The 24,569-nt window shown below is 49.4% G+C and overlaps 3 protein-coding genes across 4 annotated transcripts; 1 reads left to right on the top strand and 2 right to left on the bottom strand.

The window, feature by feature from the left end:
• Positions 1 to 10,844: 10,844 nt before the first annotated feature.
• On the bottom strand, positions 10,845 to 13,633 carry LOC125540481. The gene is made up of 10 exons (XM_048704095.1): positions 13,056 to 13,633; positions 12,870 to 12,967; positions 12,731 to 12,776; positions 12,494 to 12,576; positions 12,212 to 12,273; positions 11,963 to 12,024; positions 11,680 to 11,739; positions 11,533 to 11,565; positions 11,344 to 11,409; positions 10,845 to 11,216 (listed from the first exon to the last, which is right to left on the bottom strand). The coding sequence occupies exons 1-10, from the start codon at positions 13,578 to 13,580 to the stop codon at positions 11,160 to 11,162; spliced, it is 1,092 nt and encodes a 363-aa protein (XP_048560052.1). The 5' UTR covers positions 13,581 to 13,633; the 3' UTR covers positions 10,845 to 11,159.
• A 44-nt stretch (positions 13,634 to 13,677) lies between these two features.
• LOC125540483 (tubulin-folding cofactor B) lies at positions 13,678 to 22,618 on the top strand. Of its 2 annotated transcripts, XM_048704097.1 has the most exons (9): positions 13,678 to 13,927; positions 14,020 to 14,171; positions 14,263 to 14,381; positions 14,604 to 14,665; positions 14,750 to 14,788; positions 15,677 to 15,810; positions 15,946 to 16,015; positions 16,136 to 16,189; positions 22,344 to 22,618. In XM_048704097.1, exons 1-8 carry the CDS (start codon positions 13,829 to 13,831, stop codon positions 16,187 to 16,189), a joined length of 729 nt encoding a protein of 242 aa, XP_048560054.1. In that variant the 5' UTR covers positions 13,678 to 13,828; the 3' UTR covers positions 22,344 to 22,618. The 2 variants fall into 2 exon arrangements, with proteins under 2 accessions (XP_048560054.1, XP_048560053.1); XM_048704096.1 differs by lacking the exon at positions 22,344 to 22,618 and having other exon boundaries at positions 16,136 to 16,504.
• LOC125540480 (receptor kinase-like protein Xa21) lies at positions 16,614 to 22,330 on the bottom strand. Its single transcript, XM_048704094.1, has 2 exons — positions 17,400 to 22,330; positions 16,614 to 17,252 (listed from the first exon to the last, which is right to left on the bottom strand). The coding sequence occupies exons 1-2, from the start codon at positions 20,224 to 20,226 to the stop codon at positions 16,882 to 16,884; spliced, it is 3,198 nt and encodes a 1,065-aa protein (XP_048560051.1). The 5' UTR covers positions 20,227 to 22,330; the 3' UTR covers positions 16,614 to 16,881.
• Positions 22,619 to 24,569: the final 1,951 nt, after the last annotated feature.

Raw genomic sequence — 24,569 nt, 5'->3', positions numbered from 1 at the left:
ATCGTCATCATCTAAAAATTATCAAGGCATAAAAAAAGCATTATCATCTATCATCAACATCATCATCTATCATCATTAACATCATAATCTATCATCATCTATCATCTATTTTTTTGCATTTCTTGCGTTTCTCACATTTCTAACTATCATCACATCATCTATCATCTAACTATCATCATACATAATGCATGCATTCATCCATATAACCATCTATCATCATACATAATGCATCCATCCATCTATCATCTAACTAAATTAAAAAAATTGCTTCAAAGAGGGAGGGAAGGAGCTCACCGTGGGGGAGGGCCGTCTCAGGGGGGGGCAGGCACGGAGGGGGAGGCGGAGGGGAGCTCGGGCTCGGGCTAGGCCGGCCGGAGCAGCGGCAGAGGAGGGCCGGTGCAGCCTAGCCGTCGACCGGAGCGAGTGGAAGGGCGGGGGGAACACGGGTGGGGAGGCTGCGGCGAGTGGCGAAGGAAGGGCGGCGGCGGAGCAGGGCTAGGGAACGGCGGCGGCAGCGACTGGAGAGGAAGGGCAGCGGCGGGCGGAGCAGAGGATCCGGCGGCGGCGCAGGTGTGGGTCGGGAGGAAAAGGGGGAGATGGGGAATGGGTGGTCGGGGGCGAACCGCAGCGGATAAGGTCAACCTATGCCGACGGCTTGGCCTTCGGCATAGGCCTGGCCCTTTGCCACGTCACCGATCCGTGGCCGTGCGCGCTGCTATGCCGACGGCTAAGCCGTCGGCATAGATACTTTGCGATTTTTTTTGTTATGACATATGTGTGACTCTCAGCACAATGTAAAAAATAGTAGGGCCCACCTCCGAGACATGGCGGCAGCGACGCCCGTGAGGGGGCACACCCTGGAGTCGCGTGTCAGGTGCCTGAGCGTGCCACCATGCTTCCACAAGCATAGTAGGGCCCACCGCAACACCTGGCGGCATTGCTACCCCCTTCGGTACCCCGTCCCGTCTAACCCTGACATAGACGACCGCCGGATCTAGCTTCTTTGACTTGCGTCGGACTGGGTCTGACCGGTGGACCTTTTCACCTGATTTTCATAGCCTAGCCCATAGCTGCACCCCCAACACCATCCCGGCCCAACCCACCCAAAGATACCCTCCGTGTCGGCCCGACGTGGCCGTTTCCCCCCTTCGGGACACGGCGGCAGCCACGCCCGTGAGGTCTACACGAAGGGACGGGGGCCCTGGTGGGGGGTAGCAATGCCACCAGAGCGTCGCACCGGGCCCTCATACATGAGGGGTGGTGTGATGGCATGTCTGAAGAGGCGGCACGCGTCTTCGGGGTGAGCTGTCTACTACCGTGTCATCGCCGTCCGTGAGGGGGGGCCACGCCCCGGAGACGCGTCCCGCCTCTTCGGACATGCCACCACACCACCCCGCATGTATGAGGGCCCGGTGCGACGCTCCGGTGGCATTGCTACCCCCCAGTGCCCCTGTCCCGCCTAACCCTATAGTGTTTGACCACGGGATCTAGCCCTTTGACTTTGCACGGACGGGCTTTGACCAGTGGACCTCCCCACCCGGTTGTGTTAGGTCAGCCCATAGGAACACTTTGGAGCAACATCCGGGCCAGACCCACAGCAAGATCCCCTCCGTGTAGACCCCACGCGTCCGTTTACCCCCTCCAGGTGCCGACGGCGGCGCCGTCCGTGAGGGGGGGCACACCCCGGACACGCGTGCCGGGCGTTTGCAACCGCCACAACACTTCCAGACTTGTGAGAGGCCGCCTACGCAAGATTTGGCGGCATGCTAGCCCCCGGAGGCCGCCGGCCATAGCCGTAGACGCACGAAGGGCAATCCGCGTAGAGGGAATTTTTCGGATACTTCTCCATCACCAAAAATTATGAAAAAATACCATCGTTCCTATAGCACATGTGCCCGCGTCGTGCAAAAAAACTCATGATTTTATCGCGCTCCGAGTATTTAGTAATATTGACGCCGCATCGTTACCGCAGAACGTCTACTACCGTGTCATCGCCATCCGTGAGGGGGGGTGGGCATGCCCCGGAGACGCGTCCCGCCTCTTCGGACATGCCACCACACCACCCCGCATGTATGAGGGCCCGGTGCGACGCTCCGGTGGCATTGCTACCCCCCAGTGCCCCCGTCCCGCCTAACCCTGTAGAGTTTGACCACAGGATCTAGCCCTTTGACTTTGCACGGACGGGCTTTAACCAGTGGACCTCCCCACCCGGTTGTGTTAGGTCAGCCCATAGAAACACTTTGGAGAAACATCCGGGCCAGACCCACAGCAAGATCCCCTCCGTGTAGACCCGACGCGTCCGTTTCCCCCCTCCAGGTGCCGGCGGCGGCGCCGTCCGTGAGGGGGGGCACACCCCGGACACGCGTGCCGGGCGTTTGCAACCGCCACAACACTTCCAGACTCGTGAGAGGCCGCCTACGCAAGATTTGGCGGCATGCTAGCCCCCGGAGGCCGCCGGCCACAGCCGTAGACGCGCGAAGGGCAATCCGCGTAGGGGGGATTTTTTGGATACTTCTCCATCACCAAAAATTATGAAAAAAATACCATCGCGCGTCTATGGGCTGACCTAACACAACTAGGTGGAGAGGTCCACTGCACAAAGCCCGTCCATGCAAAGTCAAAGGGCTAGATCCCGTGGTCAAACGCTATAGGGTTAGGCGGGACGGGGGCCCTGGGGGGTAGCAATGCCACCGGAGCATCGCACCGGGACATCATACATGCGGGGTGGTGTGGTGGCATGTCCGAAGAGGCGGCACGCGTCTCCGGGGTGTGCCCTCCCCTCACGGACGGCGCCGCCGCCGGCACCTAGACGGGGGAAACGGACGCGTCGGGTCTACACGGAGGGGATCTTGCTGTGGGTCCGGCCCGGATGTTGCTCCAAAGTGTTCCTATGGGATGACCTAACACAACCGGGTGGAGAGGTCCACTGCTCAAAGCCCTTCCATGCAAAGTCAAAGGGCTAGATCCCGTGGTCAAACGCTATAGGGTTAGGCGGGACGAGGGCCCTGGGGGGTAGCAATGCCACCGGAGCATCGCACCGGGACATCATACATGCGGGGTGGTGTGGTGGCATGTCCGAAGAGGCGGCACGCGTCTCCGGGGTGTGCCCCCCCCCTCATGGACGGCGTCGCCGCCGGCACCTGGACGGGGGAAACGGACGCGTCGGGTCTACACGGAGGGGATCTTGCTGTGGGTCCGGCCCAGATGTTGCTCCAAAGTGTTCCTATGGGCTGACCTAACACAACCGGGTGGAGAGGTCCACTGCTCAAAGCCCTTCCATGCAAAGTCAAAGGGCTAGATCCCGTGGTCAAACGCTATAGGGTTAGGCGGGACGGGGGCCCTGGGGGGTAGCAATGCCACCGGAGCATCGCACCGGGACATCATACATGCGGGGTGGTGTGGTAGCATGTCTGAAGAGGCGGCACACGTCTCCGGGGTGTGCCCCCCCCCCCTCACGGATGGCGCCGCCGCCGGCACCTGGACGGGGGAAACGGACGCGTCGGGTCTACACGGAGGGGATCTTGCTGTGGGTCAGGCCCGGATGTTGCTCTAAAGTGTTCCTATGGGCTGACCTAACACAACCGGGTGGAGAGGTCCACTGCTCAAAGCCCGTCCATGCAAAGTCAAAGGGCTAGATCCCGTGGTCAAACGCTATAGGGTTAGGCGGGACGGGGGCCCTGGGGGGTAGCAATGCCACCGGAGCATCGCACCGGGACATCATACATGCGGGATGGTGTGGTGGCATGTCCGAAGAGGCGGCACGCGTCTCCGGGGTGTGCCCCCCCTCACTGATGGCGATGACACGGTAGTAGACGTTCTGCGGTAACGATGCGGCGTGAATATTTTTAAATACTTGGAGCGCGATAAAATCATGAGTTTTTTACACGACGTGGGCACATGTGCTATAGGACTGATGGTAATTTTTCATAATTTTTCATGATGGAGAAGTATCTGAACACTTCCCTCTACGCGGATTGCTCTTCGCGTGTCTACGACTGTGGCCAGCGGCCTCCGGGGGCTAGCATGGCGCCAAATCTTGCGTAGGCGGCCTCTCACAAGTCTGGAAGTGTTGTGGCGGGTGCAAACTCCCGGCACACGTCTCCGGGGTGTTCCCCCCCCTCCTCACGGACGGCGCCGCCGCCGGCACCTGGACGGGGGAAACGGACGCGTCGGGTCTACACGGAGGGGATCTTGCTGTGGGTCTGGCCCGGATGTTGCTCCAAAGTGTTCCTATGGGCTGACCTAACACAACCGGGTGGAGAGGTCCACTGCTCAAAGCCCGTCCGTGCAAAGTCAACGGGCTAGATCCCGTGGTCAAACGCTACAGGTTTAGGCGGGACGGGGGCCCTAGGGGTAGCAATGGCACCGGAGCGTCGCACTGGGACCTTAACCGTGAGGGGGGCACTCCCCGGAGCCGCGTGCCGGGTGTCTGCGCCTGCCACCATGATTCCACAACCGTAGGAGGGCCCACCGCAACGCCTGGCGGCATTGCTACCCCCCAGGTACCCCGTCCCGTCTAACCCTGACACAGACGACCGCTGGGTCTAGCCCTTTGACTTTCGCCGGACGGGGTTTGACCGGTGGACCTTTTCACCTGGTTGTCATAGCCCAGCCCATTGCTAGACCCCCCAACACCGTCCCGGCCCAACCCACCCCAAGATTCCCTCCGTGTCGGCCTGACGTGGCCGTTTCCCCCCTCCGTGACACGGTGGCAGCGTCGCCCGTGAGGGGGGCACACCCAGGAGTCGCGTGTCGGGTGCCTGAGCCTGCCACTACGCTTCCACAACCATAGGAGGGCCCACTGCGACACCTCGCGGCATTGCTACCCCCCAGGTACACCGTCCCGTCTAACCCTGACACAGACGACCGCCGGGTCTAGCCCTTTGACTTTCACCGCACGAGGTTTGACCGGTGGACCTTTTCACCTGGTTGTCATAGCCCAACCCATAGCTACACCCCCAACATAGTCCCGGCCCAACCCGCCCCAAGATTCCCTCCATGTCGGCCCGATGTTGCCATTTCCCCCCTCCGGGACACGGCGGCAGCGACGCCCGTGAGGGGAGGGGCACACCCCGGAGCCGCGTGTCGGGTGCCTGAGCCTGCCACTACACTTCCACAACTGTAGGAGGGCCCACTGCGACACCTCGCGGCATTGCTAACCCCCAGGTACACCGTCCCGTCTAACCCTGACACAGACGACCGCCGGGTCTAGCCCTTTGACTTTCACCGCACGGGGTTTGACCGGTGGACCTTTTCACCTGGTTGTCATAGACCAGCCCATAGCTACATCCCCAACACAGTCCCGACCCAACCCACCCCAAGATTCCCTCCGTGTCGGCCCGATGTTGCCGTTTCCCCCTTCCTGGACACGGCGGCAGCGACGCCCGTGAGGGGAGGGGCACACCCCGGAGCCGCGTGCTGGGTGCCTGCGCCTGCCACCACGCTTCCACAACCGTAGGAGGGCCGACCGCAACACCTGACGGCATTGCTACCCCCCCCCCAGGTACCCCGTCCCGTCTCCCCTCTCCGCAACACGACGGAAGCGACGCCCGAGAGGGGGCAATCGATATATATATATATATATATATAATCGAGATATGTTTTCTGTACATAAGGCACATTTAAGTTAATCTAATTATTTTGGGAAAAAATAAAAAGGAAAAAGAGAAAACAAATAAAATATGAAAAAAAATATTAGAAATCTATGCCTACAGCTATGCCGTCGGCATAGCTACAGCCACAGAAGGGTAGAGCCATGGATCGATGACGTGGCGTATGGCGCGGATCGATGACGTGGCACCGCCCATGGGCCAAGACTATGCCGACGGCAAGGCTGTCGGCATAGATATGCCACCCCACGGACTGGTGAACGTTTCGGATCGTTGACGTGGCAGATCACGCGGACCGATGACGTGGCAGATATGCCGACGGCCACCGATAGGCCCCGTCGGTGTAGGCTTCACGCCGTCAAAGGATGTCGCCGCCCGGGCAGTCGGGCCCACAGATATGCCGAAGGCATCCTCTATGCCGACGGCCGCCGTAGGCATATTTATTGGGATGTCGACGGCCCTTCTGTGCCGACGGCCCCCGTCGGCATAGGTGGATGTATGCCGACGGCTTTCCTACGCCGACGGCCTGGCCTGTGCCGTCGGGATAGATCCGTCGATGCCGACGGGGGCCGTCGGCATAGATTTGGCCGTCGGCAATTGGGTAAATTCTGGTAGTGATTTAGCTGCCAAGAGATTCTGAACAAGTTGAAAGAACAACCGACATACCTTGACTGCGACAAACAGAAGCGCGTCGATTGGTGTACAGATCACATAGTGCGACATGTACCTGGGGTAGGGTCCTAGGCCTGACCTACATGCCCTTCCCAAGGACAGGACACAAGAAGCCAAGACCTATAAAGTTAAAAGCAAGATACCGACTGGAATCCTCAAGAAGTGTAATCCACTCGACAAGTGATTCCACTCGGATATCTCAATTCCACTCAACCGGTGTTATTTCACTCGGGAGACAAGAATCCACTAGGAAGATAGAAGACCTAGAGTCACCTCTAAATGGCAACGGTCAGACATTCACTCCGTAGCCATTAAGATCATTATGGGTGTTACCCATAACGTGCGTGGCTTAACTCGCATTGAACCCTCGTGTAACTGAGGAGGGAAGGGGCTGGCGCACTCTATATAAGCAACCCTTCCCCTCAGACACAACGGTTCGCACGCCCTGTTCCACCCTTCAATCAACAAAGGCTCCCGAGGCACCGAGACGTAGGGCTATTACCTTCTCCGTGAGGGGCCTGAACTCGTAAACTCATGTGTGTACAAACTAGCACTAGTAGAAAATGGAGCTTTATTACCGGTTCGTAAGGGCCTTTAGTGCCGGTTCTGCAACCGGCACTAAAGGGTGGAGACTAAAGCCCCCCTTGTATGCAAAAGTTATTACCGGATGCGAATTTTCGTGCTGAATTTTTTGATATATTATATTTTTTTCGACATTGTATGCAAAAGTTATAGCCGTTTTACTTTTTCATAACACTTTTTGCAAAACATGTCCAAATTTAAGTTTTTAAATTTTCCTAACTAGTAGATGTAGTAATATAACTACATCTCGAAGAATTTTATTTTTTATTTTTTTATCATTTTCTTTTGTTTTTTTCAAAACTGAAATGGCGATACACAAGGGGGGGTAGAGTTTGGAAATTGCCCTATAGTCCCGGTTTGTGTCACCAACCGGGACTATAGGTCAGACCCCTTTAGTCCCGGTTCGTGGCACGAACCGGTACTAAAGGCTAGCCCTTTAGTACCGGTTTGTGCCATGAACCGATACTAAAGGTGATCGTGAGGCCCCGGCCTGACGCCAGCCTGCCACCACCCCTTTAGTACCGGTTCGTGGCACAAACCGGTACTAAAGATTCAACACGAACCGTCATTAATGCATAGCCGTTCAAACCGGCACTAATGGTACCATTAATACCGGGCCAAAATTGAACAGGGACTAATGTGTCTCACATTAGGTCCTTTTTTCTACTAGTGTAGCCGTAGCTAGGGCCTGACCCTTCTCCTATGTACCCCCTACTTCTACTGTCAGACTCACTCCTATGACATTGGCGCCCACCATGGGGCAGGCGTCTTAGCGACTTCCGGTGAGGTTGCAGTTTTTGTTCTTCATCAACATGGTTCCGGCGGTGGTTTGCCTTTGGGCCGCCAGATCCGTCTCGGCGCGCTTGCCTTCATCGCTGACGACTCGGCCTGGCTCCAGGAGGCCCCCCTCGACATCGAAGCGCTCCCCGTCCGCGGGGCGGCGCACTTCCGTGTAAGTGCCTGCGGCGTCCTATTGCGGCAGCCGTCGACTCAGTACCGGTCGGCTCCCGTGGCGTCTTCGCTTCCCGCTACCCGCCGCCGCAAGCGATCTGGTCCCTCGCGGGTTCCAGCGGTGGGTGAAGCACGGGGTGGCCGGCCAGCCAGCCACTCCTCAGATCGCGGCAATCGAGCCCGATGACTCCCTGTATGGCTTGTTCGACATGTCAACCGGCCATTCAGACACTCTCTCCAAGTGTGAAAGTAACGACCCCACGGCGGAAGTTCTGATGGTCGACTCCCATCGTAGCCCGCCAGGATTTCCCTGTGGTGCAGGCGGCAGCGACGGTCGTGCGTGCAACAACGACGAGTATTATCATGAAGCTCTCATAGTGAAGCAGAGGGAAGAGTTGCAGCGAAGGCAAGGTCAAGCTTTTGAAGCTCTCCAGATCCCCATCGTTGGAGAGACCTCCGAGGCTCGGGCCATGGAGGCTGCACGCGTTGCCACTCTGGCTGAGCGCATGCGTCTGAAGAATCTTCAACGGGAACTCGACGACCGCGCCCGCAGCCAGATTCCAAGTTCCAGTCGACGGCATCGGCAACTATTTCCGACTAGGCCTAAAGATGATTGTCAGGTATTCTGTACTCTGATCCAGAATGTTGCAGCAGCTGCACGTATGGCAGAATTGATCCAGCCGTCCCGCTCTAAGGCTGGCAGAGGTTTTACAGCAGATTCGGGCACTGCTCAGAGCAGCTGGACTCTGTTGTTTCTCAGTTGCCCAACAGGATTAATCCACAGCAGATCAGTTGTTGCAGATCATTTGGCCCAAAGCCCAAGGTCACCCCTACGGCGTGAAGACCGTGGTTATCACCAGGACCAGCACCTGGACAGAGGCCATGGGCAGTTTGAGCCTCGATACAACCGTGATGACCGTCGTCGAGTGCTTACACCCCTTCCGAGGGGTGGATCGTATGCACCCCGGCGGTATGATGACAGGCGCATGCACACGGTAACCAATTCGTAAAGAGGAGACGATCATCAGTAGCACACGGTCCATAAATATTATACAAATGCCCATGATTCCCTTAAGCTTTAGATGTAACGGAGATGCCAAGAGCAAAGAAATCAGAGAAAACCACATTTCCATCAAAAGCCGAGCTATTCCAGATCATTACTAGACCTCCAGAGGCACCACGCGAGGGAACAAAAGCAAATTTATCAAAGCGGCGAGGGCAGAAAGTTTTAACATAAGCTAGATCAAAAGAGGAGCACTTGGTCTCTTGCACACATATTACATCACATCCACAAGCATTGATCGCATTTTTAATAGCTAAGAGTTTATCATCTGAATTTATTCCACGGATGTTCCAAACCAAAATGTTCCACTGCTGCCGTGGGGCATTGGAGATTAGGACAAAGAGGGTGGGGTGGCTCCGGTGCTGGCTAGAAGCTTGGAAGCCTCCGGGTCTTCAGCTGGGATGCCTTTGATAGTGCCTATCTGTTGGATGGTAGGAATGGGAGTGGGAGGAGGCACATCAGCAGGTATAGCAGAGGTGCTGGTCTTCACGTCAGGCGTCGTTGCAATATTGCGTGGCTTAACCTTGCTCTTCACCTGGCGGCCCTTATTCATGGATGGTGGTTTGAAGCCATCATACCTATTTGTACGGGTGCTCCTACGTAGTTCAGCTGGGTCGATTACCACCTGGGCCTTCTTCTTCTTTCCCTTGTGCGTAACTCCATCCATCATCGACGGCAGTGGTGAGGGATGCAACAGAGGAGAGGGTTGGTCTGTGATAGTGTTCTGGGTGATGGGTGTTTTGGTCGAGGGTGGCAGGGTGGTCAGAGGAGGCGGACCGGCATCTCCAATGGGAAAGGATCACGTCTGCCGGGTCTGCTGTTGATTTGATTTTGCTCTCCAAAGATGTTTTGCGGGTATAGAATTAGAGGAAATCAATTTTCCACCTTGCCTCTCTAAGCCATTATTCTTATCAAGTTTTATTTTGCCAAATCATCTGTTGATGAGTGTGTTTGTTTCCCAATGAGTTTCTTCTCGTATTATTTACTATAGAAAACAATCGACCCATGTAAATTTTTGCTATGCTGTAGGTCAGATGTATTCTTTTCCAAATCAGCATTCTGGTCCTTAGGCCTTCAATATAAATGGGCTGCACTACCATCCAGGCAGTAGGAAAAGGTATGGCCCAAGCAAAGGAAATAAGAGCAGAAAAAACGAGACAAACATTCTGGAGAAGAATGAGCTTGTGATTTACAACTGAAGCAACATAATGGGCCTTTAGACAAATCCTCAGCATCATCAGGTGCACCTGGGGCTGTTCAATATACAATTTACAATTTATCGTCATTTTTGTACTTCTCTAATATTTTTCTAAAACATAATTTTCATGTTATGGTTGATATAAATAATTTGTAATTTAATAGTTTACATAAATCTATATGTTCAATTTAGTGTTGCCTGTTCATTAACAAATAACACATTCTTTATTACATTAACATAATGGTCTTTCCTCAAAACATGTATTTAAATAGACATTATTTTCAGCTTGATAATGTTATTCCTGACATTAAAAAATGTGATAGTTTCATGACTCTAAAAAGATCACATTGAGCTTTCAATTAAGTTCGTTGAAAAAGTTGCTCTATCTTTACAAGTTGATATACTCTTATCTAAAAATAATAATGATTTCTTAATTTTGGCGTCGAGTATCACAAGTGCTTTTTGCTATGAACATAGTGATGAATACATAAGTTAAAATACGATATTGTTGGTGGTTATTGAACTTTTTTTTATTGAGAAAGATATTTTCAAGTGATGTTCATATACCCAAGATTTATATGGGTAGGAAACATCAAACATGTAAAAAAAATAAGTAAGTTTGAGTTCAATAATACACTGGAATTATTTTTGCAAATTATTAAAATGCATTTGTGGTCTCTTTCCTTGCACGATGCAGTTATTTTGGAATAACTCTAAAAACTTGTGTATCCCGATAGACTTCAATTTTGATTGTAATAAAAGCCGACAATACTACTAAATCCACTCATCCATCAATTTCTCCAACTCATAGACAAATAATGTCTGTTTTGTTTCACCATGGGCCACTGCCATAACAAGCAAACAAAACTATCTACCATTACATCCTCCAAATTCAAGGCCTGCAGCTTCTTCTTAACCTACACTCGCTTTACAAACACATACAACAGCACCAACGTATGTGTATAATCCCTACCTGCAAAATACGTACTCACTACGCGAGATCTAACAACACATTCTCCAAAGAGAATCGTTCTCACAAACATATACTCTATGTATCCTCACATTCTCATCATGCATGTAAGCATTAGCTAACATCATCGTCGCCGTGCAGTATCGATTCGAGAAGGGCCTCCTCCTCCTCCTGCATACACAAAGCAACCAAAACATCAAACACCAGCCAGTACAAAAATATGGCCATCAATAGCAAAAAGTAGCTAGGAGCCAACTAGAAAGAAAGAAAGAAAGAATGCAATCGCCGGCTCACATACCACCAATGCCGTGAACTCTGTCTCTTCATCTATGGCGCTCACAATGCTGGGGTCGTCCATCAGATCCTGCATGTTTACAGATCACCGTAAGTAAGTATAGTTGCTATTCATACACAAAGTGCTTTTAAGTTGCACTGCCAATCATCAAAACACTCTCTAGTGTATAAGAATAGTGGTAACTGGACTAACATCTTCAGCAATGCGTAGCACACCGTCCTTGTCCTGCACAATGACATGCCAATCAATAATTATGCATAACTTCTTTCCTTGTGGGGGTTTATAAAAGCATTTAGCTGCCAAGAGTTGCTAAGCAGGCTGAAAGAGCAACTGGCATACCTTGACCGCGACAAATAGAAGCGGATCGACTGGTGTATAGATCATATAGTGTGCACCGTCCTGCAAACAGAGTATCCACGCTAAATGCCAGCAATAACATAGTCACAAGCATGCCGAAAAAACACCGTGAGATATTTACAGTAGCAGCAAGACAAGAATATGTTAACTATTCTGAGAAGGCAAATAAATTACAGTTCACCGCATGTCTCTACTTGGTCGGAATATGATTCTTTGGCTACAGCTACAAAACAGGAAGATAAGTAAAGGAATCTAATTTGCTCACCAAATTGAAGTTGCAAATCTCTACACCTTCAAAAGGTGCCTCCCCGCTACCGCCACTAGAATCTGCAATTTTAATATGACAAATCAAAGAGGGAACTACACAACTAGAAGCACATCACATAAGAGACACACAAACTTTTAAATTCACAGCAAGAAAGATATCATTGAAACCTTTTCTTACAAGCAGGAACCTATTTTTAGGGGGGATTACTGACACAATAATACTAGACAGGTTAGTGCTTCAGGTTACCGTGGAATTCTTGGATGGCATCTTCAGGAAAGCAGAAGCCACCCCGTGCTGTATAGCAGAATCTGAAACAGAGGGCAAGAATTATTATCATTTTTTTGACAAGGGAGATCTCTCCCCAGCCTCTGCACACAGCCCAGAGGGTGAAATACCATAGTGTCAGTGTGTTACATAAGCAATGAACACGGTTAAATGTACACATAAGCATTTGTAATGCCCTTGTCTCAGTTCAGTTAAAAAGGTTAGATGTTTGCATTTGTATGGTGTTTTCTGTGTGATCCTTACCCGCTTTCGACAAAGTGCATATGTACCCTAGCAAGGGCGTACGCAACCGATGGAATGATCTGCTTAATCTGGTCATCGTCAACCTACAACAGAATGGAAGAACACACACCATTTACCTCATTAAAAACCATATCATATCCAAAGAAATGAATATTTCTAGCATCAACTGAAATCATGCTTGAACTACAAATGAATGGAGCGCTCAATCGATGAGAATGCAGGGAACTAGAGACATACGGCAATCCATCCACTGAAGTTTGTGCTCTTGAGCACCTGCACAGGCCTGAAAGATGGAATTGGAACTCTTGCTAAGTGAAAGAAGAGGGTAATCTCTCATGAACATTGCTACTAAGATATGTATAGTGTGGTTGTTTACATGTCGACCGGGCATAGAAGCAAGCACTCGTGATCCTGCGTGCTGCTGAACACCCTCCTGATTATGCACTCCAACGGGCGATTGTTCGCGTCATCAATCTGCTCAAATTCGCAAGATGAGCTTAGGATAATGCATTTCAAGTATGAATGAATTAGTTATGACAAAGCTGAATGTGATGTAACTCACGATGGTGACGATGCGCTTGGAGGCGGCGGCGATGCACCGGCCCTGGTCGTCGAGCACGAAGCCGGCGGGCGGCTTGGGCATGGCGCCACCCGACCGGGTTCCCCCGGCGAACCTCCCCTCCCCCTCCTCCTCATCCTCCTCGCCGTCGTAGTCCCTGTACCCCGCCTCGTCGTCGAACTCCTCTTCCTCCCGCCGCAGAGCTACGACGGGCGAGCGGGTCATGCCTGCCGGCGAAGCGCGGCCAGATTGCCCCCTGGGCGGCGGCCCGCGGCCCTGGTGGTGGCGGCTGGGCGCGCCAGGAGGGCCCCGCCTCCCGGGCGGACCCTGGTTGTCGCCTTCGTCGTCGCGGAGCCTGGGCGGCGGCCCGCGCCGGCGGTTCCTGGGCGGCGGCCGGGACGACCGCTGCTGCCGCGGAGGCGCAGCCGCGCGGACGGAGACGCACCTCCCGCCAGCAGGCTGACCCCCGGCGAGCTGGGCAGCCCGAGGGATGACCGCCGCCCCCATCGCCATCGCCAAAGCCGCCATCTTTCACTTTCACTATCCGTTCGCGGGTCTGGAGGTAGAAGACGAGGAGATAACAGAGTGGAGACAGATATTTGCTCGCTCTCACGGGCCTCATTTGAGCCCGGCCCGGCCCGGCCAGCAGACGAGCCCACCTAGAGCCCCTACTACTCCCGCAGATCGGCGTCGGCGGCGCACGCTCCTGCTCCGACGGCCGCCGCCACACTAGCAGACCAGAGAGTCGTCGTCGCGGTCACCGCCGGACCGGAGACATGTCGAAGCTGCAGCTGCCGGCGGACGACAGCGTGTCGCTGCGCGTCACGCACTCCAACCTCACCTCCTTCGCCTCCGACATCCGGGTCTCGCAGCAGGTACGCGCCACCAACCCAACCCAGGATCTCATCTCCAGCTTGGATCTCATCTCTAATGGCGGCGGGGGTGTGTGGGTCCGCTCTGCTCGCAGACCACGGTGGAGGCGCTCAAGGAGAAGCTGTGGAAGAAGACGGGCACGGCCGTGGGCTCCATGCGGCTGGAGCTCCGGGACGAGGCCGGCGCCAGGGTCGCCGACCTCGACCGCGACGCCGCGCCCCTCGCCGCCTACTCCCCCTACGACGGGTCCGTTCCCCCACCCCACCTGCATCTCCTCTTGTTAACTACTGGTATCTTTCTACTGCTGCTGTTGGACTGATGATGGTCTGCTCTCAAGGTACCGGCTGCACATCATCGACCTCGACCCCTCCTCGGTGACCTCCGGCGGGTGGCTGGAGGACACCTCGCTCGTCGAGAAGTACACCATCTCGGACGAAGCGTACGCCAAGCTCGGCAGTAAGCTCAGGACACATTCTGTTTCCAGTTTATAAGATGAATTTGGACACCTTGTATACCCCTTGTAGAATTCTCAGTCTGAAACATACTTCAGCTTATTCCTTAACTAAAAAAGCTTGCATACCTCTAGACTCTGGTAGAGGAGTCTGAAGTATACTTCAGTTTATCATTTGCAGTCGGCTCACTCGATCATAACATCTAAACTTGTGTGCAATTGTGCAGCAAACTTCCGGAAGTTCAAAGAGAAGATGGTGTCGAAAAACCCTGTATCGGACGATAAGCAAGTAAGCTGCCCATGCTCTGGACTTCTTTGTTCCTTTCAAGGCTTCAACAGGTCTGTTTACTCTGTTTCTTGTCCTCTTTGGCAGTCAGACAATCAGATGGAGGAATTGTGTGCCAACATCAAGGTCAGTACATTTGCTTTACACATGTATGTTGGATTAAGTTTTTGCACACCGTATGGAATGGAATATTCCCAGCTAATCTGCTGATGTTAAGAGCCCCAGCCACCTCAGTTGTTTACCTTGCATCCACTATGTTTTTTCCAAGGCAGAGTTTTGAAATTCTATGGCCTAGCTTGCTGCATATTAATGATTTAGCACCCCATCACTGCTCGAGCTAATTCTTTTCATATTTGATGTCTGGTATAGCAGCCCAATTGGTAGTAACTTGTTCCCATAGAACAAGCTGAATTAGTATGTACGAATCTGTGGCCACATCTACTTGGCACACCCACATGAACTTGACAAACTTCCACCATTGGCTGGATATTCTGTCCTTCCGTCTACAGTCATACAGTGCATTATTCTAACTTTGTAGGAATATGCGTCTTCATCTTCCCCTTCTGTTTTTTGCTAACTGGAGCAGCTATTGGGAGAATTGCAGTGTATATTTCCTTCTAGTACCTTCCTGGTTTGACTAGCAGTTTCAGTAAAGCACACTAGGAATCCCATTCACAAAATGACCATCCAATTCAACGAAATTCAGGTGGGGAAACTCACCCCTGCGGTGATGTTCCAAACAAAAGACCATCCAACCATCTATAGTTGACTAAGTTGGCGAGGAATACAGAATTGTGCCAATGTATATAACTGGCCACTTATAAACAGGGTACTCTGCTTTCAGAGACATGTGTATGTAGTAAATATTGGTCCTTGGTGTGGAGATCCTTTGCTATTGAAAAGAATAGGCTGGAACGTCGGGTGCAAGCTTTCTTCTTCTGTAGCATGAAATTGAAATTACACCTTCTTTATCTTGTAATGTTTTACAATCCAATATGAACATTTATGTCATAGGTGGGAGACAGATGTGAAGTCGAGCCAGGTGCCAAGAGGGGCACCGTGAAATTCGTTGGCAAAGCTGAAGCCCTTGGGTGTGGATTTTGGGTTGGCGTGCAATACGATGAGCCACTTGGAAAGCACGATGGCATGTATGTTCATTCTCAAACTATGGCAGTGATAAATTTATACCCAGTGCCCAAGTTATCATGGCTTCTTGCGACTAGTAACGACATACGCTTGGAAAAACAACTCATTTTGTTTGACTTGTTGGGTGCTTGCTGCAGGGTGAAAGGAGTCCGCTTCTTCGAGTGCCCTCAAGGGCATGGAGTAATTGTTAGGCCAGAGAAAGTGAAGGTAGTTACATGCCTACCTTACCTATTAGTATATTTTTAATTGGTTCTTATAACATTCAGCCATCATCCATCCGGTTAAAAATTCAGGAGTGGAAGTGTTATTGAGCAGTTTCCTTTGCAGGTTGGTGACTTTCCGGAGAGGGACCCATTCGATGAAGAAGAAGATGAGATATAGGCAAGTTTATGTACTTTGGTGTGGATCGTTTTGGTGTCTCTTCAACTTGTGTCAAATTCATTTGTTATGTAGTCGCTTATCTGTACCTAGTGAGATGATTGAGCATGCATGTACTGGCTAGTGTATCAGCAAAGGAAGGGGATCTAGAACCCATATTTTTATGGAGATTAGTTTGGGTTCAAGCAGTCGCTGGATTACTAAAAAGCTCATACCCCAAGAACCAATGACCAAGATTGTGGGTGTAATGGGTATATAAACTTGATGTCATTGGATTTGTATCCAGTACCCGAAAACTCAAAGCACTGTTTTTCATTAGCCACTGGAATCAAAGCAGTAACCTGACTGCAACAAGCATTATCTTCAACTTTAGCTATCTGAACCAATGTTGCAATTCAGGAAATTCTAAAGATGATGCAACGGCAAGGAGAACTGAAAATCTGCTAGGAGTAGGAGCCACTCAATACAGTCCAGATGCCATGAAAAATTGCCGCCAAACTTATTTTCTACGAGGATTGCAAAGTAAACTACTTGTGCTTCTAATACAATGACACATGACAATGCTCTTGCATATTCCTAAAACAGAAAACAGGAATGGTCACCAAACATACTGGGGCATGCTTGTAACCACATCGCCACAGGGTGACAACAACAGAGCTGTAGAGATGATCGTAGCACTTCATTGCTCATCCAGATCAAGCGCTTGCTCGAAATCCATGAACATGCATATGAGGGGCGCACGCCTTCTTTATGGCATTCAGCTCCTTGACTACATCGTTCATCTTCATTCGGTGCCTTGGGGAATCCTCACAGCAAGCTAGACCAATCTTAAGCATAGGATGTAAGAATATGTCTATGATACGTTGCGGGTTTCCGCTGTATGTTGCACTAGCATCTAACACTTCCAGCAGAGTATCAGGATATGCCATCTTGACATAGTTGACAAGACTTGTCGCGCCATCTCTGAAACTGTCAGTTGGCCGTCTTCCAGTAAGCATTTCCAATAGCAACACCCCGAAGCTATATACGTCACCCGCTGTGGAGGCTTCAGATCCCGAGCCATACTCTGAAACAAACATATAAACCAAGGGTTTATTAGTCATAAACTCAACGCATTTAACTCTTCAGTTTGAATTGGCAAGTGAACGTTAATTAGCGACATAAAAATGTACTGCACAATGTAAAAAATTTGATTAAAAGAATCATTGCTGACCAGGTGCGACGTATCCAATTGTGCCTTTAATCACAAGTGAGCTGCTTTCAGTCCCACCGCCACTTTGCTTGCATGCTTCAGTATGCATTATCTTTGCTAGACCAAAGTCAGCAACATGCGCAACAATGTCATCATCTAGAAGGATGTTGCATGGTTTGATATCGCAGTGAACTATGGGGGGCTCAATTTGGTGGTGAAGATATTCCAATGCCTCTGCAACATCAAGAGCGATGCACAACCTTTCCATCAGACTTAGCCTTCTGAAGGTCCTGCTGTTCTCTGTGTTTGGATGCAGCCACTCATCTAAGTTCCCATTGCAGATAAATTCTAGGACAAGTGCCTTGAACTCATCACCATTACGGTCCAAACTGCTACACACAGTGATCACCTTGACAAGTTTCCGGTGTCGGATCTTCCTCAGGGCTTCACACTCCCTCAAAAAGCTTCTGTTAGCTCCTCGTTTGCCAAGATTGAGAACTTTGATTGCTACGGTGTATAAACTCTCATCAAGATTCAGAGTTCCAATGTACACATCGCCAAAGCTGCCGGAACCAATCAAATTTGCCGGTGAGAAGGACTGTGTTGCTTCATCTATATCGGCATAGGATATCCTCTCATGCTTCTCATTGTGAAATCCGGTTTCTTGACCAACACTATTTGGTTTGATTCTTGTCTTCATCAAGTAGCATGCAGTTAGGGAGCACATCAAGATCAAAGTTCCAACCATGCAAAAGAGTATGACCCGACGATGATGCTTCTGCGAAGCATGGTTGGAACCTATATCTGGGCATGAAGGTAGTTGCAAGGAAGAGGGACCTCCACATAGCATGCTATTGCCAGGGAGCAACAATACAGTGGCGTTGCGGAAAATCCCTGCATTTGGCACTGGGCCAGATAGGTTGTTGAAAGAGAGGTTTAGATACATTAGAAGCTCGAAGCCCTCGAGGAACTCAGGTATGGGCCCTCCTAAGTTGTTGCTAGAAAGATCCAACTTTTCAAGGCCTCTTAAAGAAGACAAAACTTTTGAAATTTGCCCTTGCAGAAGATTTCCTTGCAAGTATAGGGAGTTCAGTAGGACGCAACTGCCGAGAGCTTCTGGAATTTCACCAGATAGCTCGTTCATGGAAAGGTCAATTGTGCCTAGGCTGTTCAGTTGCCCTATCCGTGTTGGAATGGAGCCACTCAGATAATTGTGGGAGAGGTTGAGAAGTTTGGTCAGGGAGGGGATGCTAAGTACCTCCGGTGGGATTTCCCCCCTCAAGGAGTTACCGGAAAGATCCAGAGATGTAAGTTTTGTTAGGTTACCAAGGCTTGATGGCATGCTGCCATCTAGAAAGTTATTAGATAGGAAGAGGTTGCTCAACTTTGTGATATTGCCTAATGATTGTGGAATCTGCCCATGAAATCTACTATGGGATAGGTCAAGTTCCTGGAGGCTAGGAATCAGGCCAATATCCAGAGGCAAGGTGCCTGTGAAGAGGCTTTGCTTCAGGGAGAGCGTTGCAAGTTTTTGAAACTTGCTTAAACCAGCAGGTATGGTCCCAGCTATTTTGTTTCTACCTAGTGTAATCATGTAGAGCTCTGTAGATAGGTTAGCAATTGTAACTGGCATAGCACCTTCAAGGTTGTTTTGGTCAAGGTCTAGTATTCCCAGGTTGCTACAGTTGGTTAAGGATGTGAGAAAATCCCAATCCCTAGGCTCTGTGGTTTGAAGCAAATTGTTTCCTAACGAAAATAATATCAAACGACCATGGATGCCAATGTCCCGTGGAATCGGACCATGATACTGATTTCCGTGAAGAATCAAATATTTAAGTGCGGATGCATTTGACAAGGAGGCTGGTATTTTTCCTACGAATCGGTTCGCATGTGTGCCCAAAACATTTAGCTTGGGAAGCTTAAAGCCAATATCCAGCGGCAGAGATCCTGTCAACTGGTTGAAGCCAATGTTGAAGTTTTTGATTGAAGAAATATTGAACATGGATGGAGGAAAAGGGCCTTCCAGTTTGTTGTCATTGATGTCAAATGTAACAAGATTAGACATCTTACCAAGATCTGGAGGGATATGGCCATTGAACCTGTTCCCGACTAATTCCAAGTGTGTCAACGATGTCAGGTTGCCCAGCCAGCTTGGGATTCCGCCAAGGAATTGGTTGTTCGACATGCTAAGGTTCGTGAGAGCTGTGAGGTTGGAGAACGACATGGGAATATCACCAGTCAGGTTGTTATGGGTAACGCTGAGAAATGTGAGCTTTGATAGGAGACCCAGAGAAGCAGGCATGGAACCAGAGAGGGAGTTCTCCCCCAGGTCCACAGTGCCAAGTGCTGCACAGTGGCTGATGCTGCCTGGGATCTCACCTCCCAGGCTATTGGCTGAGAGGTTGAGGACGCGGAGGCGTGTCAGGTTACCGAGCTGCGGGCTGATGGTACCGACCAGGCCAAAGCCATGCAGGCGTATGGCGGTGACACGGCCAGGGTACCGGTGGTTGCCACAGGACACACCCGTCCATTTGCAGAAACCGGGCACCTTCGTCTTCGTGCTGCTGGTACCGTTGCCAGCGCCAGCACCAGCACTGGCATGGCCCCGTGACCACGAGGACAGTGCCCGTGTAGGGTCACTGGTGATGAAGGATTTGAATGACAGGAGGACGAAAAGATCGCCGCTGCTGACAGTTTCATTGTTGGTAGGTTGAGAGCTGGATGTGAGGAAAAGGAAGAGGATATGAGTGAGGAGATGGAGCATCAGGAGCTGCTGCCATGTTCTCTGGATGTTCATGGTTGAGCAAGGAGCTAGGTGGAGGCGATTATTGTGTTCTTGCCCGTCCATTTGTGCATGTCCGCGTCGTTAAATAAGCTGGAGATGGTCCTTAATTTTGAGTTTCTGTGATTGCTAATGTCACCTTCAGAAAAAACAAGTGTGACGATGACGATGACTAGTCATTAAATAAGGTGGAGGTGCTCCTTCATTTTCAGTTTTTGTGATTGCCAATGTCACCTTGAAGAAAACAAGTGCGGCAAGGACTAGTGTTCTGTCTCACGCGACACGTGGTTAAAGATACTGCATACAATTCCATAAACTGAAGTGTCCTCATGATGTTACAGCGCAATGGCAATAAATGTTTCACGAGAAAAACTGGGTCTTATGGATTTTTATGTTCATATGGAGTAATCAGATGGATCAAAAGTCACCAGATACCGTGAACTGTTACATCTCCAGTTCCGCTTCGAAAAGTTGTTGCGGCATTGGGCTCATGCTGTATTTCTCCATTGTGTTTACCCAGTTTCTACTTTTGATATATGGCCGTAGGTAGGTATTATACCTTTTAAGAAGCCGATCATGATTTCATATTGAGTATATATGGACCCGGTAATGTTTTCGAGAGGTGCTCGCGCACAAAAAATCTCTTCCAGGTGGGGCACATGCTAAACCAAACAAACATCTATACTTTCCTTTGCAATGATAAATATCTCTACCAGGAAGAGAAAAAGAAAAAATGGTTGTGACAATGACTAGTGTGGGTGCCATGTACTAGTTAAAGACGTGGCATAATTTGAAACCTTGAAATATTTCAAGATGTTACAGGAAATTGCAATAGTTGGATGTAGTCATGTAGAGAAAAAAAAAACAGGTTTATAAGGACTTTTATGTTCATGCGCCAATCAGCTCAACAACAGCACTTAACTAAAAGATTGAAAAACCCCTTCCTCAGTCCTTAGTCAGAAAAGTCATCCCTATGAATGAATCAATGAAATCATAGTAAGGATCGCAGGGAACATGATGGTTACATAAGGCGCAGAAGTCAGAAGTGGATAAAAGGTCACCATATACTGAAAAATGGTACTGACGGATCCAGTTCCGCCACGAAAGTTTGTTGCAGAACTGGGCCCATGCTGTATTTCTCCATTGGGTGAACCCAGTTTCTAGTTCACAAAAGCACTAGGGGTCGATTGTGCGCTTTGTCACCGCCTTGTGCTTTTCTGACAAAAGTGCATGCTTATGCATAGATTAAACGCAATTAAGCGCTAGGCGTACACTAGAATATGCTTAGCATTTGTCAAACTGTTACAGTTTAGCTTGGTAAGTTGTCAAGTCTATTTCTCCATTGGGTGCACTCAGTTTCTAGTTCGAAAAACTGTAACAATTGCTAACCTAACCTATCAGAGAGTTCAAGCTAGGTTTTCTGACCAAAGCCGACCAAGGATTGGAAACCCCTTAGTTAGAAAGGTCAATGAAATCATAAGGATCACAGGAAACATGATGGTTACAGAAGGGGCAGAGAGCACAGAACTTGACGCATACCTGTCCATAGGCTTCCTCTCCTTGGATAAGAGTAAGACCGACTGATTCACAGTAAAGCTAGTAAGACGATCTGTATGAACGCGCCAAATGCCGAAGTATCACCACGTATACAGGAACCAGGACATGGGTTGAACGCCTTGTGTGTATCCAAAGAACATACGTGCGCGAAGAAGAGAGGACCAGATGGAGACATCCAGCAAATGGGGGCTCACTCCTCCGCCGGAGAGCTCTGAGACAGAGGGAGAAGATGTTTTTTGTGTGTGTCTTTTGTGGAAGGTTTCTAAAATCGGATATCAATCAGCTTACCTCCAATCCAAGTTTCTGCACAAACTATGGAATGAAATGGAATATGTCCAGCTAATCTGATGATGTTAGAGCCCCAGCCATCTCAGTTGCCTGCCTTGCATATGTTTTTTTTTCCTGGGCAAGATTTTATCACAGTTTAGCTTGGTAAGTTGTTTTTTGCAGTGATAAATATCTCTATCAGGTAAGCAATTGTTGAGCCAGAGCAATTGGTTTTTCCTTGCTTTGGCGTACACTAGAATATGCTTAGCATTTGTCAAGTCTATTTTCCATAGGTTCTATCTTGTACATGTAGATAAAACCTGGGGACTGTCCCTCAGTAGAAGCTTCTCTGTCTGTAGGTCAGCGACTTCCTGGAGAGTGACCCCTTGGACGAAGACGAAGACGAAGAGATATAAGCAAGCAAGGCTGCAAAGGTGCTCATTTCTTTGGCACGTCTTCTTAAGTTGTAAATACACTCGTTGGTGGTGTGCAACATTGCAAAAGGAACACTGCAAAATTCATTGACGTTGAGGGATGATGTGAGATGGTTGAAATATGCACCTACCTATGTAATTTTGTCATGTACTGTTCGTGCCCCTGTGCCTCCACTCTACCTGCCCGATGTGATGGTCCATTGTGATGTGCCTTCTATAAGTGCATCCACATGAAGTTCAGGATGATCAATACTAACATTTCTGTCCTAAAAAGCTAACATGTCTTTCATAATACAATTAACTCTCAGTAGTATTATGATTTGAAAATATGATTGATTTCATTTCTTATATTAATGATTATACACAAAGCAAAAGGTGTTACCCGCTGAGCCATACAATTTGACCCTTCACAAGTATTCACATTTTCCATTGCTTTTACACGTGTATTCGACAACCAAGGTACAAGTATTAGGATTTTGCGTACCATATTTTTGTGGTGGTGGGGCGCATACTTCAATATTTCGAGGTGGCTACATTTCCCATAAAAAATAGGATTTATAACTTATGTACTTAATGTTTAGATTAAATTCTTTCCGATCCATGTTTTTGTTTTCGATGACCAGTTCTTGATGACCAACCGACAAAATTGGCAACCTATTTAATTGGTGAAACTTAGCTTTGTTAAGTACTAGCCCGCGCATTTGCACGGACCACTTTGCTAGTTTTCTGGAGACTAAAGTAAATGGAAGACATGCTAGATTTGTGTTAATTTCTCAAAACGATTATTTTTTACATTTGGGGACAAGTTAGAGATGCTCTTACAGTGCTAATTCGGAACCTAAACAATAATCTTGTCTAGGATGTGGAGAGAAGGCAGTGCACATGCCGTGGAGAGAAGTCAGTGCACATGTCGACATGAAATCTATAGCGATGAGTGGTTACGACCCCCCCCCCCCCCCCCCCCCGCATTAGTCTGTACGCAGCTCTTCAACTGCTCAGTGCATTTCATTTGACAAGAGAAATATATTCTATCTCTCTTCTTATGTGCATAGAAGAACATCTTTCATTTCACAACTCACTTGCCATATTCATTTGATCGACCAACTATCTCTATGTTTTAATTCATAAGCAACTTCAACACAATACACTTTCTTCCAATCCCATTTTGTGCCTATGTGTGTGTGTGTGTGGGGGGGGGGGGGGGGGGGGGGGGGATAGATGTGCGGTGAGGTGGGCTATGGTTTTTTTGTGAGGGAGGGTTCGGGTTTTGTAGCTGGAGATGCACTACTAGGGAAAACCTTACCAGTAGCGCTGGTTTTTGAGCTACCAGTAGCGCGGGCGTCAGCGCTACTGCTACGGCGCTACAACTATTTTTTAGCAGTAGCGCTTGTTTAGGCCAGCGCTACTGGTACAGATACTAGTAGCGCGGCACTGGAAAGCGCTACTGATAAATGAGCGCTGTTGGTAATATTTTGGCCCGCGTAACTGCTAAAATTTATGTTTTTTTCGCATTTTGGCGTTGTACATGTTTAAACAGATATATCTTTTATACAATAACAACTCATCATGAACTAGTCTGTTTAAATAGCATATTCATTACCACTTGTCATCACCACCAAATAATGTTCGTCAATGAGACATCATATAACAAGTTGGTCACTAGTCATAATCACAACTCCTCCTCTCATCATCAACTCTAACACATTGCACTAGTGCAGAACCGGGCTTTAGCGCCGGTTCGTAAGGGCCTTTAGTGCCAGTTCTACAATCAGCACTAAAAAGTGGAGACTAAAGCCCCCAACCGGCGCTAAAGTGCCACCACGTGGCACGAGCCTGGCCCCGGGTGCGGATAGATCATTAGTACCGGTTGGTAACACCAACCGGTACTAAATGTTTGGGATGTTTTTGTTTTATTTTTATTTTTCTTTTAATTTTGTGTTTTCAATTTAATTTAGTGATTGTTTTACATTATAATGAGTTGTTAAATCATTAGGTGAAAGTACCGCATATTAGTTTCGACTGGATACATGTGGATCCTGGCAGCTAAGTGATCAAGTATATGCCATATCCATATTATCTTGATCACCTAAGTGAGGTAATATGGATATGGCATATACTTGATCACTCCTGCTGCTCTCTCTCAGGTAAAAT

Source organism: Triticum urartu, chromosome 2, assembly GCF_003073215.2.
Source record: "Triticum urartu cultivar G1812 chromosome 2, Tu2.1, whole genome shotgun sequence".
Classification (NCBI taxonomy): domain Eukaryota; kingdom Viridiplantae; phylum Streptophyta; class Magnoliopsida; order Poales; family Poaceae; genus Triticum; species Triticum urartu.
This window is presented reverse-complemented; position numbering and strand designations above follow the sequence as displayed.

What these genes read in the sequence shown, in the direction of transcription:
- LOC125540481 (XM_048704095.1), bottom strand. Translation starts at nt 13,580, where the DNA reads ATGGCGGCTTTGGCGATGGCGATGGGGGCGGCGGTCATCCCTCGGGCT. An exon ending in AGATTTGCAACTTCAATTTG is followed by an intron (nt 11,740 to 11,962) that starts GTGAGCAAATTA and finishes CTCTGTTTGCAG; the next exon opens with GACGGTGCACACTATATGAT. An exon ending in TTCTATTTGTCGCGGTCAAG is followed by an intron (nt 11,566 to 11,679) that starts GTATGCCAGTTG and finishes GTCATTGTGCAG; the next exon opens with GACAAGGACGGTGTGCTACG.
- LOC125540483 (XM_048704097.1), top strand. Translation starts at nt 13,829, where the DNA reads ATGTCGAAGCTGCAGCTGCCGGCGGACGACAGCGTGTCGCTGCGCGTC. An exon ending in AGCGTACGCCAAGCTCGGCA is followed by an intron (nt 14,382 to 14,603) that starts GTAAGCTCAGGA and finishes GCAATTGTGCAG; the next exon opens with CAAACTTCCGGAAGTTCAAA. An exon ending in TTAGGCCAGAGAAAGTGAAG is followed by an intron (nt 16,016 to 16,135) that starts GTAGTTACATGC and finishes TTTCCTTTGCAG; the next exon opens with GTTGGTGACTTTCCGGAGAG.
- LOC125540480 (XM_048704094.1), bottom strand. Translation starts at nt 20,226, where the DNA reads ATGGACGGGCAAGAACACAATAATCGCCTCCACCTAGCTCCTTGCTCA. An exon ending in AATTGGATACGTCGCACCTG is followed by an intron (nt 17,253 to 17,399) that starts GTCAGCAATGAT and finishes TGTTTGTTTCAG; the next exon opens with AGTATGGCTCGGGATCTGAA.